The sequence below is a fragment of the Ostrea edulis genome, chromosome 1, assembly GCF_947568905.1.
Source record: "Ostrea edulis chromosome 1, xbOstEdul1.1, whole genome shotgun sequence".
Lineage (NCBI taxonomy): Eukaryota > Metazoa > Mollusca > Bivalvia > Ostreida > Ostreidae > Ostrea > Ostrea edulis.
Window position 1 is genome coordinate 4642382 of NC_079164.1, and position 19866 is coordinate 4662247.

Genomic DNA, 19866 nt, shown 5'->3' on the forward strand with positions numbered 1-19866 from the left:
ACCATATACATGTACACATCACAAATAAATAAACTGGTTCCTTAAAAGCCGCATCCTGTAATAAACGAGCTGCCATATATAGGTATGGTTGTACTTACTGGGTTAAGTCCACAGAGTATAAATCCAATCTGACCGCTGGGATGGGTAGATATATATATTATTACTACGGTAGCTTGATCCGAAGAGTCGGATCACGTCGAGTTGACAGGCGCGGATCATCAGATCACACGAGATGCGAAGCGTCGAGTTTGATCTGATGATCCGCGCCTGTCAACGAGAGGTGATCTAACTCTTTGGATCAAGTTACTGTTGTAATGATAAATTTATTATATACCCCCATATGCATTTTAAATCCACATTTATAAGACATTAAATGTAATCCAAATTATCAAAAACACAGACATACCATGAAATTATGTTTTGTGTATGTAGTTTTGTGACGCGGTCAATATTTCCCACAAATAACGTGTTGATGCATTGTGACGTCATCAGTTTCAGAGGATACGGATACGGAATCAGAAAACCACAGTGTGGTGATCCGGAAAACCGGTATCAACAAACGATACATTGCGTTGATGCATTGTGACGTCATTGTGACGGCATCAGTTTCAGAGGATACTGATACGGAATCAGAAAACCAGTGTGGTGATCCGGAAAACCGGATCACACACTGTGAAATCCACCGTATCAACAAACGATACATTGATGGGTATATAATAAATGGTTGTACTTACTGGGTTAAGTCCACAGAGTATAAATCCGATCTGACCGCTGGGATAGGTAGGTATGGTTGTGTAGGCGTAGTCCACTACCGGGTAAAGGCCACGACAAAACTCCTGCATGCCCTTAATCAGTTCAATGTGGAGCCACAGACACTCGCCTAGCAACAAACAAGTTCACACGTAACGACAGAACTAGTATGATTGGTGCTCAGTTTAGAAAGGTCTCGAACATTGCCAAAGCGGCGTAAAACCATAAGCAATTCCATCTTTGCTAGTCGAGGGTTTAAGATCTGTTCCGCTTCTCTACAACAAGGAGCGGATCATAAACCCTTAGTTAGTGAAGATGATGCTGTAAACCAACTCTTATTCGCATGTGAGAAATTTTCACGAGAACCTCATCATCACATATATTTCTCGACACGAATCAGTCTTTTGATTTCTTTTGTATGTTTAAGATAATGTCGGCCTTGAAAATTATTCACTGGAACCAGTTTATCACAGATAAATCATGAAATAAAGTTGTCATGAATAAAAGTTGGTTTAGAGTATGTGACTCTAACTATTTCTGTAGTAAGAGCATGTATGACATTTAAAGTAAGTTTGATAGAACTCTTTTATATATTTGGTTTCCTTCCTCGTGTACCTCCAATCTTTCTACCCAGAATTAGGTGAAAAAGTAGAATACCGTAGTTTTCTAAGATGACCTTGACTTCTGACCTTTGTCCTGTAGGCATCCTCTCTTACCACCTATCATCTTCTAAGTAAGTAAGGTATGATGTGTATTCTTCCCATTGTTTGACAAACATAGGTATATACATGTAATACGTATAGAATGAAATTTTTCAAGTTTTATTATTACTGTATATATGGTAAATTTATATTCAACCATTTTGCTCTAAGCCAATATAAGTTCTTTCTTTACTTAAAGTAGCTAGAAACAATTATGGGTGAAGCTAAATCTTTGTGAAATCGATACACCAATTACGAGATGAGAGCTCATCTGTGTAGGATGTGCATTTAGTGGAACTTTGAATCCTTAAGTGGGACAGAGTGGACCTACAGTCAGTAAGGAAGACGATAAAAAGTATTAAAAGCATGCAGCTTCATGTCATAATTGCAAATAATATCATGGATATGATACATATGAGCAATGAAATAATGTGATATAATAAGAATTCCATGTATTTTAAAAATTACTCCCTGAATACTTATCATTTACTTAGTTTGTGTATCAGTCGAAATTGGGTGATGAAACTGAATATGAGAAACTTACTGAGCAGTGATGGGTATTTGTCCCACGGCCGTATGTAAACAAGCTGTTTTGCACCTTGCTGTGTACGAGTGTCCTTCAAAGGGAGATAACTCTTACGTATCTAAAAACTGGTGTTCTTTCCAATGTGTATTGGAGAAAATAACATGGTAATGCTTTTAAATTATCAGTTATTAACAACAACACCCCCCCCCCCCAAAAAAAAAAACAAGATGTGTTTGTGAAATACTCGTGTCCTCGATAGCCAAGGTCATGAGGTCAAAACTTTTAACAACTGAGAACTCTATAGCTAGGGAAATAACTCTTCTAAACACCTGTGTAATTAGTTTGCAGGTAATCTTTAATTACCACTGTCCCACTGCCTCAGTCTACATTTTACGACAGACACATCATGAACTGGTGCTGCACTTTATCGATACTACATGACATTAATTAATTACCTTGACAACAGACGATGCCCCCTGGACGAAGCGCTTTCTTCATCAATTCATAATATGACTTCTCAAACAATGAAGACGCAGGTCCTAAAAAGGTATCAGAAAGTTAAAGTTTTGATCAAACTTTACTTATAGATTTTTTATTAAGAATAATTACATATTTTACTTTATTTCAAATTCGGATGATATTGTTTATTGTTGGTACATGTAAGTGTTAGGTTGAAATAGAAAAATTTTACAGACAGCAATTTAAGGCAAAAAAACAACAAGACATAAAAACAAAGCAGAGGATCTCTCTCTCTCTCTCTCTCTCTCTCTCTCTCTCTTCCCCCCCCCCCCCCCCTGTGTGTGTAGAAATACACATGTATACTATTCATATTGTACTTGGGTATAAGAAAAAACATAATACAATATAAAATATTTCCTACATTCGATATAGTATAATAAATAAATAGCATTGTGCAGTGTGAATTGATGTATATTTCCAGTGCTGGGTAATAATTCATAAATCAGATCCTTGTCCATTTCCCTTCATGACATCTCAAAAACACAAATTTTAAATAATTCAATGTCAATTAGCCTTTCCTAATTTAAAACCTTTAAAGGGGCATGGATATGATTTGGGTACAAAACGTCATCTAAGATATTTAATTAATATAATAGTATTTGATTGGTGTAAAGCATAGCAACAAACCTAAATTTCTAAAACTCGCACAAAGTTGCACAGTGAAATAGAAATTGATAACAGACAACTCTGGTAACACACAGCGAGCTATAAATGACCAGATCTTAAGGACACCATTAATGACCTTGATTCTCTGTATCCATTTTTCTCGTTTCTCACACTCGGAGAGACAGTTAACTACAACCCACACTAGTTATTAACCTGTTCTACAGTGACAGTAATGGGCGTCAGGCTGACATTCGTGTCCACACTAGTTATTAACCTGTTCTACAGTGACAGTAATGGGCGTCAGGCTGACATTCGTGTCCACACTAGTTATTAACCTGTTCTACAGCGACAGTAATGGGCGTCAGGCTGACATTCGTGTCCACACTAGTTATTAACCTGTTCTACAGTGACAGTAATGGGCGTCAGGCTGACATTCGTGTCCACACTAGTTATTAACCTGTTCTACAGCGACAGTAATGGGCGTCAGGCTGACATTCGTGTCCACACTAGTTATTAACCAGTTCTACAGCGACAGTAATGGGCGTCAGGCTGACATTCGTGTCCACACTCGTGTTAACCAGTTCTACAGCGACAGTAATGGGCGTCAGGCTGACATTCGTGTCCACACTCGTGTTAACCTGTTCTACAGCGACAGTAATGGGCGTCAGGCTGACATTCGTGTCCACACTCGTGTTAACCAGTTCTACAGTGACAGTAATGGGCGTCAGGCTGACATTCGTGTCCACACTCGTGTTAACCAGTTCGCAGGTGAATGTCTTGTGCTATCAGATCTCTTTATCATCGCGTTGGATGAGTTGTAGTACAACAGACAAGTGGGTGTGTGATTGTAACAAGAGACTTTATATCCTGGGAATTTGTCGGTTACAGCTTTTCTACTATTCATTTCTACTTTTTCTTCATACAACTCCTACAGTCCTATTTGAAATACTTTGAACACTGAAAAATGAAGTTCAATTGATCAGAGATTGCAAACATCTGAACACCCCCCCCCCCCCCAAATCGATCCTTTTTTTATCCATTGCACCTACAGATCACCCTCAAAATTTTCCCAGTTTATTTATGCCAGGCATAAATGTTTTGTAAACATTTACCTGAAATTTCTGCCTTAACTTTTATATTTGTAATAGAGGAAAGGAGAAAATTTATGGCAGGGACCGGGAATTGAACACGGGACCCATGAATTACTACTCAACTGCTGAAACCACTGAGCTACCCAGGCCAATAACCAGGTAAACTGCTTCCCCACTGAGAGGCAAGGTCAACAGGGTACCAGTTTAATAACCATGGCATACAGGACTGGAAACACACACATACATACAGGACTGGAAACACACACACACATACAGGACTGGAAACACACACACACATACAGGACTGGAAACATACACACACATACAGGACTGGAAACACACACACACATACAGGACTGGAAACACACATACAGGACTGGAAACACACACACACACATGACTGGAAACACACACACACACATACATGTACAGGACTGGAAACACACACACACATACAGGACTGGAAACACACACACATATACAGGACTGGAAACACACACACACATACAGGACTGAAAACCTTTAACCCTTTTTCTTGCTGGTGGTGATAAATAGACTGTTACCTATTGGATCCGACGAGTCTGTAATGATAACATCAAATTCACCCTGATGTTTTTTCATATACTCGAATCCATCCCCAATATGCAGGAGCAGTTTGGAGCTTTCAAACCCGATGGCCATCTTAGGGAGATACTTCTTGGATACTTCGATTACTTTCTGCATCAAAAATGAAAAGACAATTGTGAGTTCACTACTAAAGTTGACATATCCAGTATCAGCTGCTGCAGTGTGTAGACACATAACCGTAAGGTGGCTCATTATATCTAAATTTATTTAATGGCTCGTTAGAGCACCTCATGTGAAGTCTGATTTCACCATCGAAAGAGTAAGAGAAATTCTCCATTATTTCTCTTAATTTATAAAGTTTTGTCACAGTGGGGTTTTTTCGCAATGGTAAAATGGGGGTTTTTTTTGCAAATAAGAGATTTTAGAGTCTATTCAGACAAACATAGTGAGGGAGAAAATAATTTTTGTCAGCCAGGTTGATGATGGACAGACAGACAAACTGACTGATTAATTTAGAACACTTTATACAGGACCCTAGCAGTAGCTAGTTATGCATCCAATTACACGTAACACTTATGGCACATTGTTAAGCATTCGGTTGTGACTTCACTACAAAATGAACAAGTTCTACATCTGTAGGTTTTACTGATCTATATTGGTTTTTCATGTTTTTATACTTACCTCGTCAATTTCACACATCTCCACTGACTGAACTTCTGGGTGTTTCACCACCTCTCTCAGCACCCCGCCATCTCCTCCCCCAATTATCAGCACCTAGTAATAAAATATATAGATACAGTAAACTCTCTCAGCACCCCGCCATCTCCTCCCCCAATTATCAGCACCTAGTAATAAAATATATAGATACAGTAAACTCTCTCAGCCCCCCACCATCTCCTCCCCCAATTATCAGCACCTAGTAATAAAATATATAGATACAGTAAACTCTCTCAGCCCCCCACCATCTCCACCCCCCAATTATCAGCACCTAGCAAAATAAAAAAAAAATAAGATTTCACTCAAGCAATACAGTGGACTCTGGATGTATTGAACTTCAGGATTTTTGACCTTTCAGCTAGAATTTCCAGTCAATGTCACAGCACTTCTGTCACAGCATAAACCATGTTTTCCCCACAGATACTGCCCTAAAAATTTCATGCTTAAGTGAAGTATAAGAGAAATCAGAATACCCTGGTAAGTGGGAAAGACAATATAAGCCAACAAGCTTTCTTGGACAGACAGACAAACTAATTAAAAAAGGGCACCTGCTTATGTACAGATATGTGTGTGAGGACCTGAAATCCATCCATGGCTGTTTATGTACAGATATGTGTGAGGACCTGAAATCCATCTATGGCTTCTCCTACTTCCTCCACAAAAAAAGCCAACCTACTTACCCTATTTCTAAAAAGCATGCAATTAATTCTTTAAGACCTTATCATAGTATTAAAAGTTTGAAGTTAATTGAGGTAGTTCTACCCTCCTGGGACATCATACGATTTCGCAAAGTCAATGATTTAATAAGATTTATCCATGACAGGAACATAAATTTTGTTGGAGTCTTTTTCAATAGCTTATGTAAAAAATCTTGTTAACCATAAACTATTTCAAAAGTCTAAGTTATATATGAATAATCAATTATATATTTCAAAATATTGAATCCAAGGGCAATAACTCTCTTTTCATTACATTATTTATCAAGTCCATTATGCGATAAATTTCCTTTGTTTTTCACAAACATTTTGTATATTTCATAAAGAAACAGTTTCATGAAATATTGTTTTAACCAGTTCTTGTGAAATTTTGATAATGCTGTTTAAGGGAAATTGCAATTTTCTGACGTTGATACAGGTATACGTGTGCTATTAAATCGATAAAAATTTTATTAATACCGCAACATATTATTATTTTTATTTTTTACTAGGATATATTATTTGAAGATTAAACAATCACATATAAGATTGAACCTATAATTCTAGAAGGGTAGAGTTACCTTAAGTTACCTTTCTTGGATTTGGGATAACGAAGTTAAGTTACCTTTCTTGGATTTGGATGACAGTTCAGTGGAAGATGAGCCAGCATTTCTTGATAGGAGAATTCATCCCTCTCTGTGCACTGTATGACCCCATCCAACACCAACACATTCCCGTACGTCTTACTAAAAAATACACATCACACCTAACACCAACACATCCCCCGTACATTTTACTGAAAAATACACACCACATCCAACACCAACACATTCCCATACGTCTTACTAAAAAATACACATCACACCTAACACCAACACATCCCCCGTACATTTTACTGAAAAATACACATCACATCTAACACCGACACATCCCCCATACATTTTACTGAAAAATATGCATATCATCACCAGTTGACATCTCTGCTATTTAGAAATTAATTTAAAAGGTACATGTATTACAATGTCTTAATATTTGATGCACTGTCATCAGAAGAAAACCCGAATGATCATGAGGTCTTGATTTCTTGATCAAGAGTTCTCATTCTTTGTTGTAGTTCACGATCCCTTTTGGTGGAGAAAGGCTTCGTTAGTGTGTAAAAATGTCCAACCACAAAAACATTACGCCAATCTTGATTTTTTGCTTTATATATTAGGTGATCCATATAGGCCATCAGAGAAGTCCAAACTGAATGAGGTGCTGCATGTGTAGAACACAGTCCTACACCCCTGTAGGTTTTACAGGACATTGAATCTTACACCCCTGTAGGTTTTACAAGACATTGGGTATTACACCCCTGTAGGTTTTACAGGACATTGGGTATTACACCCCTGTAGGTTTTACAGAACATTGGGTCCTACACCCCTGTAGATCTTACAGGACATTGAATCTTACACCCCTGTAGGTTTTACAGGACATTGAATCTTACACCCCTGTAGGTTTTACAGGACATTGAATCTTACACCCCTGTAGGTTTTACAAGACATTGGGTATTACACCCCTGTAGGTTTTACAGGACATTGGGTATTACACCCCTGTAGGTTTTACAGAACATTGGGTCCTACACCCCTGTAGATCTTACAGGACATTGAATCTTACACCCCTGTAGGTTTTACAGGACATTGAATCTTACACCCCTGTAGGTTTTACAAGACATTGGGTATTACACCCCTGTAGGTTTTACAGGACATTGGGTATTACACTCCTGTAGGTTTTACAGAACATTGGGTCCTACACCCCTGTATGTTTTACAGGACATTGGGTCCTACAGCCCTGTAGGTTTTACAGGACATTGGGTATTACACTCCTGTAGGTTTTACAGAACATTGGGTCCTACACCCCTGTATGTTTTACAGGACATTGGGTCTTACACCCCTGTAGGTTTTGCAGGACATTGGGTCCTACAGCCCTGTAGGTTTTGCAGGATATTGGGTCCTACACCCCTGTTGGTTTGACAGGACATTGGGTATTACACCCCTGTAGGTTTTACAAGACATTGGGTCTTACACCCCTGTAGGTTTTACAGGACATTGGGTCCTACAGCCCTGAAGGCTTTGCAGGATATTGGGTCCTACACCCCTGTTGGTTTGACAGGACATTGGGTCTTACACCCCTGTAGGTTTTACAGGACATTGGGTATTACACTCCTGTAGGTTTTACAGGACATTGGGTATTACACCCCTGTAGATTTTACAGGATATTGGGTATTACACCCCTCTAGATCTTACAGGACATTGAATCTTACACCCCTGTAGGTTTTATAGTACATTGGGTCATACACCCCTGTAGGTTTTACAGGACATTGGGTTCTATACCCCTGTAGGTTTGCAGGGCATTGTGTCCTACACTACTGTAGGTTTTGCAGGGCATTGGGTCTTACACCCCTGTAGGTTTTACAGGACATTGGGTCTTACACCCCTGTAGGTTTTACAGGACATTGGGTTCTACACCCCTGAAGGTTTTACAGGGCATTGGGTCTTACACCCCTATAAGTTTTACAGGACATTGAATCTTACATCCCTGTAAATCTTACAGGATATAGTGTCTTATACCCCTGTATGTTTTAAAAGGACATTGGGTCTTACACCCCTGTAGGTTTTACAGGAAGTTGGGTCCTACATCCTTGTGCATTTTAAAAGGACATTGGGTCCTACACCCCTGTAGGTTTTACAGGACATTGGGGCTTACACCCGTGTAGGATTTGTAAGATTATAGTTAGTAACATGCTGAACCTCCTAAAAACCTTATAGAAACCCGAGAGATGTAACTAACATAGTTTTCATTTCTATATTCATTTTGTGTACTGATTTGATCACTACAATCAGTCAGGTTACAATATTAATGGTGGTTTTCATGTATGTCTATAATACACCCCCCCACCCCCCACGATCAATTTACACATATTTACAGATGTATAATGTAGCAGTTTAAAGATATAGTAAAGCTCCTTTTGGTGAAATTTTTTGAATTACAACAATAATACAAAATACATGTAAGCTATGTGTGTGTATATACAATTATACATGCAATCTAGGCCTAATTAAAATTAGCTGTTTTGAATCCCCTACCGTTTCTCATACGTTTGATCGTTAGACTGTGTGGAGATATTGTCCATTTGAGAAGCTGTTGCGGATTGAAAGCAGCTAATTTTAATTAGGTTGAACATACACGTAGGCCTACATGCATGCGTCTAGAATAGTAGAGAGTCCTTGTTTGGACAGAGATTAGCAATTGTGACATGGCCATATCTTTAGAATATATACTTGTATTTACATATATGTAAATGAACTGTTAGTAATTAGTTTATTGCCATTATGTCTCATATTGTGTAACATGATTGATTGCCAACATGCTTGGTGAATCAATAAATAATTGAAATTAGATAAAAGAAATCTTTAGACAAAAAATAATAAAAATTATGAGAAAAGATTTAAATGCACATATTCGAAACACCGCAAATTTCGAAATAAAATGCCCCGTGCCAATCCCTCTTTCATAAACACGCTCAGTGCGTAATCAGCTGTTTGCGGCCATCTTTCCCGGCAACGTGGGAAAGACTCCGCTACCACACGCTTTTACCTTTTAAAAACTAACACGTCCTGGTATTTAGATCTCTCCTGGAACAGAACTTCTTCCACTTGAAGCGACATAGCCTGTCCTGGCCATAATTCGCTGATTTCACTGAACCAACCGTCTTTGATTGTATTCATGTTAAATGTTAGTCACGATCAAGTCCACTCGGAATACTTCGGTGTTTTAGTTAAAGTGAAAGTATCACGCGTTTATCAAAAGTGGGGTGGATCCCTGTGGGTGTCATTAAATATCATAAAATACCTCAGCAATCTGTACATTGATTAGTCCGCTAATAGATAGTTGTATGCTTTGATTGTGATATCAATTTTAGGGTTCAAATTTATTGGGAAATCTTCCCCACGGTGAAATTAGTATATGGGTGGCGGATCCAGCACCGGTCGCACGCCCCTCCCACAAAATACAATTCTTTACATAGAAATATGTTAAAACACTAAAACGTATATATGTATTATTTTCTCATAACCCGATAGTTTTGGGGATTCGTTTTATGAGCTCCCTTCAGGGCTTCACTGCGGACACACTGAGGAAAACGTCGGATATCAAAATCATAAAAAAGCCAGGAAAACGTCCTTAGCTATCAAGTGCCCACTTGTCAGCTTAAGCTAACTATACCTTTGACCATAATCAATATTAAAACATTCCTAATGTAACACTGCCACCTAACATTTCAGTTTTATGATTGATTTCAGACAACATTGCCATCGAAACATAATCCGATATACCACACAGTTGGTTAACCAGCAACGCTTGGGGTCAAAATGACCTTTATGTAATAGCTCGGAAATGACAATATGATATATATAAAAGGTGAGTCTCGTGTATGTTTGAGACGGAATTACATAATTATGTCTACCTTTCGTTTTATTATGGCCAAGTATTTGATATATGAACATTGATTACTTGATTTGGTCACAAGAAAAAATGGGGCATCAAGTCTGGATATCTTAAAACAAGCTTTCGTCAAAACTTGGACATTACTCAAAATTTGTCTGCACAAATGAAAGAAAATTCAAACTTAAGTTTGGATTTTTTCTCTCTCGAGAAATCCAAGCCTTAACTCCCAAGCTCTGGTTTTCCCTATGAGACCATTCTTCAGAAAATGGAGTAAAATTGAAACTGATGATAATGAATTATATCGAAAAGCATAATAATCTTTCTGAATATGTCCTGCGGTGTGTCCTCTCGATTGTCGAAGATCGGCGAGCTTGGTTATTAAAATGCAAGCAAATCGGAGAATCACTGGCCCTGGGTCCGAATCTTGATCTGGTCCGTTGTCTTTTGTCGGAGAATCACTGGCCCTGGGTTCGAATCTTGATCTCATCCGTTGTCTTTTCCCCTAGCTTCCAGTTGTCGAGGTGTTTTGGTGCCGTGGCCTGGTGAAGTCACGTTATTTTATGGGGCGAAGATATCTTTCTAGAGGTATAAAGGACCGGTTCTAAGTCGGAGATATATATCTAGGGTATAAAGGACCGGTTTTAAGTCGGAAATATATCTCTATGGGTATAATCGACTGGTTCTAAATCGGTTGGTATAGTTTGGTAATACGGGGTTTTCAGCCTGATCCATTGCATGATGCATTTTCTTCCCTCCCATTAATAAGTCAAATACCTTCAAAATATCTTTCATCTTCAGTTTTAATGCACCAAAATTCAAATCCGTTTTATTTCTCTTTATTTCTCTGCAGAGATGGATTTTCCAGACTCATTAACAGACTTTGACGGCATCTTCTATGGGCCACTTGTTCGAAAGGAAGATTGCATCTCTCGAAATGGTACAAAATCACCTATTTGTGGAAAATACAAAGGCGGGAGGGGACTGCAACCAGCGACCGATAGATACGCCACTCAAAATACTATCCCTGAAGTGATTAGTCTCGCTGTAACTATATTTACTGAACAGTTTGAATTAAAGACTTCGAACAATGATGAAAGAAATCCAATGTTTTAAAGGCTCATGAAAGGGATTCCAGATTACTGACCGAGCTACATGTAGTTCAGTCGGTCTGAACCTCCATCAATCAGCGATCGAGCCTATTCAGCCGGTATGAACCTCCATCAATCAGAGACCAAGCTAGTTCAGCCGGTATGAACCTCCATCAATCAGCGACCGAGCTAGTTCAGCCGGTATGAACCTCCATCAATCAGAAACCGAGCTAGTTCAGCTGGTCTGAACCTCCATCAATCAGCGACCGAGCTAGTTCAGCCGGTATGAACCTCCATCAATCAGAGACCAAGCTAGTTCAGCCGGTATGAACCTCCGTCAATCAGCGACCGAGATAGTTCAGCCGGTATGAACCTCCATCAATCAGCAATCCAGCTAGTTCAGCCGATCTGAACCTCCATCAATCAGTGACCGAGCTAGTTCAACCGGTATGAACCTCCATTAATCAGACACCAAGCTAGTTCAGCTGGTATAAACCTCCATCAATCAGAGACCGAGCTAGTTCAGCCAGTCTGAACCTTCATCAGTTAGCGATCCAGCTAGTTCAGCTGGTATGAACCTCCATCAATCAGAGACCGAGCTAGTTCAGCCAGTCTGAACCTTCATCAGTTAGCGATCCAGCTAGTTCAGCTGGTATGAACCTCCATCAATCAGAGACCGAGCTAGTTCTGCCAGTCTGAACCTTCATCAGTTAGCGATCCAGCTAGTTCAGCCGGTATGAACCTCCATCAATCAGTGACCGAGCTAGTTCAACCGGTATGAACCTCCATTAATCAGACACCAAGCTAGTTCAGCTGGTATGAACCTCCATCAATCAGTGACCGAGCTAGTTCAGCCGGTATGAATCTCCGTCAATCAGAGACCGAGCTAGTTCAGCCGGTATGAACCTTCATCGATCAGTGACCGAGCTAGTTCAGCCGGTATGAACCTCCATCAATTAGCGACCGAGGTAGTTCAGCCGTTATGTACCCCCATCAATCAGCGACCGAGCTAGTTCAGCTGGTATGAACCTCCATCAATCAGCAACTGAGCTAGTTCAGCCGGTATGAACCTTTATCGATCAGCGACCGAGCTAGTTCAGCGGGTATGAACCTCCATCAATCAGAGACCGAGCTAGTTCAGCCGGTATGAACCTCCATCATTCAGCGATCCAGCTAGTTCAGCCGGTATGAACCTCCATCATTCAGCGTGACGAAGACACGAATGCCGATCACACTGGATCCTTCTGTGATAATGTTCACATACATATATATATATACACACACACACCTTATAACTGACACTTTTTTCGGTTCATAATCCCAAAGCTCTCTGTTAAAGAACTGCAATGTTTTCTCTTACATGTATTATGTTATGATTTTTATTTATCTATTCTATTCCTGCAGCATGATTTTTCACGGGCACCTGTTGTTTGGAACCCCACCCCCTACTTTAATGCGCAAAGCAAAATTATTTCTGTAAATTCCTGGATTATCTAGAGTGTCTATCAATTGGTTGAGAAACAGTTGACAAAACATCGCTCTGAATTAAAAAAAAAAACAAAAAAACAACTTCCGGCGTGATAGAGCCTTGCAACGGGTGGGGTCACCCCCTTTCTCTCCTGATTTCATACGCCTGTGTCAATAAATAAATGCTTGAATAGGATTCTCCAACATTTGTTAACACCCAGAAAATGAATAAAACAAAACATGACTGAAGTTCTGGTTAACATAAGTTGTATTAGGTCAATACTGATAACATGTACAAGCATCACGGTGTTCCGGCAATATTGGGCAGATCAATGGATTCGAGACGAGTGATAGGACCCACTTCACATTCACTTCTGAGATAGATGGGACGCTCGACCTGTGGAAGAAACGAAAGATTAATTGGATGGACATGAAATACATGAGGGTATGAACTGCATGTATCAAATGAAATTGATGTCTTTTAAGGTGGCTCACTACACCCAGAAATAGTTTCTCAAATCAGTACGAATTGATTTAATTATAAAAGATATGATAATATACAACAAGTATATAGGCCAAAAAGGCAAAAAATATACATGATTTTCAAAAAAAAAACAATTTCAACACATATGAACAATTTCAACACATATGAACAAAAGACTCTGGAGGTTTTGAACTCGAGATCTGCGGTTCACCAGCCCAATGCTTTAACCACTGAGCTACGATGATAGACAAACAAATCAATCGATACAAATAATTTCACAAAAACATTTAAATCGCCATCTTGTGACGTGGTGTCATACAGAGTATAAGCTTTAGTGTAGTGAGCTACCTCACATATCATTCAAAATATTGAAGAGTGAACCCATCAAATGACACAGGAACAGACTGCACCCATGCTGAAATATACCTCAATCAAAGCTTCAGATATCTGAACTATTCGTATCACATTTCTCTTTTCCTCTATTTCTTCATCCTTCTTCCTACAATTTCCTACCCCCAACCCCCCGCCTCTCTCTTTTACTTAATGACATGAACCCCATTACCCTCAGCGCCATCAGCACACCTTGTCAGTCGACATCTCACCTTTACTATAGGTGTAACAGCACACCTGGCGCGTGGACGCCTCACCTTTAATAGTTGTAACAGCAGATCCCGCCCTGTCTGTTACAGCCGAAATCGTAGTCCCAGGAGACGCAGTTTTCGTAGATCACTCCCCAGAAGTCAACTTGAGGGCGACGCTGTCTTCCCCGTCCGCCGCGACCCCTTCCCCCGGGCCCTCCTCTAGCCTGGCCAGCCCCGGCCCCTCCAGCCCCAGCTCCGCCCTCTGTCTCCTGTTCTCCGGCAGCCATTCTGTATGGATTGATGCAATACCCTCCATCTGTACGGCAGTTTGACATCATATCTGAAAAGGTTAAAGGGTATCTAAAAGAAATCCTACGTATCTGTGATGCTCGTAACTACCAATAGAAAGGCGTACAATCGTCTCCAGGACAACACATGCTGAGGATATACCAAAATATGTACATTCACTGTGTGTATTTTGTTCATTTCTATTGAAATTCATTGCTTGTCATTTGCAACTATGAAGACCTATTTCGCGGTATTGTTGAAATTGTTGGAAAATATGTTTTCTGGTGTATTTTTTTTTTTTTATCTTTTATTTGAATTTAACCTGGTTTGAATTTAGAATAATAAATAATTCTTAACTATTCTAAAATTGCAATTCAATAAAGAAAAAGGAATATTCAATCTTGCTATGGTGGTTTGTTTTATGAGTTTAGAGTTTGTCTTTCTCGGACCATTCCCTTTACCATCAGTTAAATATGGAATTTATTAACAAACATAGACACAAATCAAGGTCAGGTGACTTTCAAATTTAAATAATTTACAAGTCAAAAACATGAAATACCTAAAATTTACGTAATAGATATATGTTAAAGAAATATATACACTGCATATATGATAACATGGCAGAAAAACGCGCATTTCATCCGGAATGTTTGCGACCTTCATATGAAAGAAATCATTTTATTATTTAAATAACACCCCTGGAGATATCGACGAAGTCAGCCAATATCATGATATTGTTCAGATAGAATCTGCAGATCTCATCATGTACTCGTCCTTATTTGCCCTTACGGAAAGAACTGATTACGGAAATAGCCGATTAATTACGATTACGGAAATAGCCGATTAGTTACGATTACGGAAATAGCCGATTAGTTACGATTGGTTGTCGCTTGGCATGATCATCAAGCTGTCATTCGTACATGGGGTCTAAATCCCTTTACAACATGACTTATTGTAAGGGCAATCCTGCAAGTGCTATTGAAATCAGAATGCATGGATTTTTGGAATTTTCATTCCAGTGACCTCGAAATTTCATTTTAATTCCGAGAATCGGTAATAATTCAGGAACACACTGCATGTCTGACAAACTTTGAATGAAAAATTCTTAGAATTTCAGTGACTTTGACCTTTCATTTTTAAACTTGGAAGCCCAAAGGAGTCGGGGTCTTTTAAATAATTTAGGTATCATTCCTGCAAGCATGATAAACGTGGTTTAGATAAGTACTCAAGATTGAACAGATACACACGAACAAACGGGCAAATTACCACCTGCATATCCTCCAACGCCACTCTGTTATAAAGGGATACTGTTTTCATGCTTAACGTAAACTTACACATTTTGCACTATTCTAAAATCTATAACATTTTACTATCAAAATCAGAGAGCTTGATTTTGATACGCATTGTTCTACTACCGATAATGCATTCATAGAATTCTAATTACAAGAACATAGCTGTGTGGTCAACACAATCAGCAAAATTCCGGGAGGTCAAGGTTCAATGCCAGCGTAACGTCAAACCTTAAAACGTGTAATATCAATAGATAGTCACTGTTCCTACGCCACCGCACAGCATTAGAAATAAATATCACGGGTCATTACAAGTGAGTCACGGGTCATTAGAAGTGAAAGTCACAGGTCATTAGAAGTTAAAGTCACGGGTCAATAGAAGAGAGCGTCACGGGTCATCAGAAGTGAAAGTCACGGGTCATTAGAAGTGAAAGTCACAGGTCATTAGAAGTTAAAGTCACAGGTCAATAGAAGAGAGCGTCACGGGTCATCAGAAGTGAAAGTCACGGGTCATTAGAAGTGAAAGTCACAGGTCATTAGAAGTTAAAGTCACAGGTCAATAGAAGAGAGCGTCACGGGTCATCAGAAGTGAAAGTCACGGGTCATTAGAAGTTAAAGTCACGGGTCAATAGAAATGAGAGTCACGGGTCATCAGAAGTGAAAGTCACTAGAAGCGAAATTCACGGCTCATTAGAAGTGAGTCACGGGTCATTAGAAGTGAATATCACGGGTCATTAGAAGTGAGTCACACGTCATTAGGAGTGAAAGTCACGGGTCATTAGAAGTGAAAATTACGAGTCATTAGAAGTGAGAGTCATGGGTCATTCGGATATGACCGTAAAAAATGGGGGGCTACGTGTCACAGTCCGCATTGAACCCTCACTGCCACGGCCCTGGGCGTCATGCATAACGGCCCTGAGCGTCATGCATACATGTACGTCTAAATTTGTGGAGCGTCACCTACAGCTGATGACGTGTCTGTATGAGGGGAACATTTTCGAATGGGACGTAAAACAACAGACATTTACACCGCCTGACACACCAACTGACTTCTGTCCCCAAATCTACGCGGGTTCAATAAATCTCAATTTTATTGTGAAAGGAAATTCCAAGGTACCGTCGAAGAAACAATAGGCTGAATAGTTTATAGAATAGATAAAACATACACTAAATTGCTCACTCATGTGAAACATGTCTGACAATGCGTGAATGCAAGGACCTCGTTTTTTACTGCACGTTCTGAAATCTAAATATAAAGCACACTGCCATAAAACCTGTCACAGTCACTTTTATTTGAATAGCGCCTACTTTCTCTGGACTTTGCTTAACCAACATGAAAAGAAATTGTCTGGAGAGATCTCCTTGAAGGATTCCCATTAGTCATTAACATAATTCCATAAACTGACGAAAATTACTTTCCATAAAAAGTCTCCCCGGTGATATCTCCAAAAATCGTAATTGATGATACATACATTAAATATAGGATATATGTCTCAAAGACAAACACGTTAATTCTAGACCGTGGTTACAAAAGTACATTTTTTAATTTTTCTACGTATATTCCTCAAAGTTAGAGCATGAGCATGATTTTGTGTGATCTTTTTACAAGGCAAGGAATGCGGAGTTTGGACAAACATTTTTATGACTAGTTCCACTCTGGTGATATTATTTATGGCTGTGAATCAGAGTTCCCGCAGTTTCGTATCAGCAATCATTGGACAGCGTCATTAATTAAGGCGCTCCTTTGACGTTGGGGACACTTACTCTCCGCCTTTGTAGTGTGTTTACCACTAATATTTACAGGTAGATATACGCATGACGCGGTGACATGGAACGGTGAAGATAACGAACAAAGATCAGTCTCATAATTACACTACATAAAAACACCCTAAACATACCCATTTAACAATTCTACAAAAACAAATTTGGAGTGACAATAATTAATCTGAAATGTTAAAATAATGCAGTCTAAATGAAATTGATGTAGATTTATTGAAGTGAATCGTAAACCTGTTTGCTTTTAGTAAAATATATTCCCATCCATAAACTTAAACAATCACACTTCTCGATTTCACACCATTTACAAAATAAGATGTTTCTGCTATGAAAATGATGAAATACCTTTCTTATTTTTTAAAATTTTCTTTTATTTTGTCATTTATTTATCAATTCAATTTTGTTTAATTCGAATAACCATGCAAAAAGAAGAAGAAAAAGAATTTAACCGAATTCCACAAAACCTTTATTTTTTTTAAATGTGCATGTGCAAAAGTATATACAGCGCCTATATCCCTTTGTGAAATAACACGCACTGTCCTTTAAACACATGAAGATCGCACCCTAAGCCCTGCAAAATTTTACCATAAGCCATAGAGAAACGCAATCCACAAAAAATTCATAAACATAACGTAAAGGCAATACTTTAAATTATTTGGAATGAAAGTTTGACCACTCAGGGTGAGTTAAATTAATTTAAATGCCTTTTTAAAAATGTACAAATATATTTTATCGGAGATTTTCATTAATTAGTACTGTATCAATTTTTAAGTATTTCAATACATATCTATTGCTTCTAGGGTTTAGTCTAGCACGACTTTCACTAGAAAAATGTTCTCATAAAATATTTAGGATAGCGTTGACGTGTTTCGGAGAGTACAAGTTTATTGTGCTTCGATTGCAATTGTTTAGTGTTGCATGACTCTTCTTTTAAGCATTGATTAGATAGTATCATTTCTAAGGTTTGTCCTACCTCGGTATTCACCAAAAAAGTCCCCCATCATGAATCCTTCGCTTCCAGGAACCGCATAGATCCCTATCAGAGCTAACAGAAGCAACCCCCGAAGCAGCATCGTGAGCGCCGCTTCCGCTGGATATTTCTGTAGATGTCTGCTTGATCTCTGAAGGTCATATGCCTTTTATCCTATTGAAGTAAAGGTCAGGGTTCACGATAATTTAGGAAATGATAAATATGAGAAGAATTCGCGATTCTGTCAGTAATAAATAATAACTCTTATTTGCTCTTGGACAAGATAGTCTTTTTTCCCTTATTGTATATTTAGGGCAGCGTGTGTCCACTTGTTTTGTATATGTATATATCTCCCGGTGAAATGAAGAATGATCACGATTGTCGCATGTAATGTACAATAGATTAGTGTTTGAAATATCATTAATTACACCGTCCACTCCTAAGCATTTTGAACTCGTACGCGTGTTTTTGGTGGACAGTTTAAGGTGTGCAACAAGGCACTCCTCGCTGGCCATTACTTTTAATGTTTTATGAGAACATTTGCTATGAAAATTTACGAAGATTGTCAAAAACCGAATTGAATGAGAACTATCAATTTCCAACGGAAGACGTTATTGTTATTCCTTTGTCAATTTTCTATTATAATCTTCTTAAAATTTTCAGTTCGTAGATGAATTCAGTAAGTCGTGCATGGAAAAATAATTTGTTTAAGCCACACACAGGGGCTTCTTATCCATTATGTTCTCAATCTATATATTAATTTATATAAATTATATAAATATAAATTTGGAGAAATGAATGACAAAATCTTTTGATTTAATGAATCACTTTTATTAGGAGAATTAACATATTTTCCAAAACCCCTTAAAATTTGCTTCATTTTATTAATTTCACCTTATCAAATATGATAGAAAATAGTAAAAATTACGACATAGGAGACATATTTCAAGCCCAATAAAATATGTAAAATCCAGGAGCCCCTGACCCCCAGCCTCATAAAGTTGACCCCCCCCCCCCCCATTTAATTAATGCACACAAAAAAAAAAACCAAAAAAAAAAACACGTCAAAGCTCGTAATTTTTACATACAAACAAAAGAAACATATAACAACATTTGTAGATAGTGACTAGACCTATTCGACGATGTCACGTTTTAGGTGCGAGTCCCTAGAAAAGGGGGCCGGGAGGGTCAAAAGTACTTTATAAATGCAATGTATCTCAAAAACTCAAAAGAATTTGTGAAACATTAATGAAGCAAAGTCGTTTG

General features: G+C 38.6%; 2 protein-coding genes across 2 annotated transcripts in view; both read right to left on the reverse strand.

Moving 5' to 3' along the window:
* The window catches only part of LOC125664402 (spermidine synthase-like), a 15057-nt gene extending 5060 nt beyond the window's left edge, over positions 1-9997 (reverse strand). The window contains exons 1-6 of the mRNA XM_056151379.1: positions 9809-9997; positions 6798-6918; positions 5442-5534; positions 4757-4910; positions 2433-2516; positions 735-880 (exon numbers count right to left, since the gene is read on the reverse strand). Coding sequence (XP_056007354.1) covers positions 735-880; positions 2433-2516; positions 4757-4910; positions 5442-5534; positions 6798-6918; positions 9809-9939 — 729 coding nt within the window. The 5' untranslated portion in view covers positions 9940-9997. The remainder of the gene's footprint in view (positions 1-734; positions 881-2432; positions 2517-4756; positions 4911-5441; positions 5535-6797; positions 6919-9808) is intronic.
* A 3631-nt stretch (positions 9998-13628) lies between these two features.
* On the reverse strand, positions 13629-18703 carry LOC130050890 (uncharacterized). Its single transcript, XM_056151739.1, has 2 exons — positions 18604-18703; positions 13629-14617 (listed from the first exon to the last, which is right to left on the reverse strand). Exons 1-2 carry the CDS (start codon positions 18701-18703, stop codon positions 14346-14348), a joined length of 372 nt encoding a protein of 123 aa, XP_056007714.1. The 3' UTR covers positions 13629-14345.
* Between the last annotated feature and the right edge of the window lie 1163 nt (positions 18704-19866).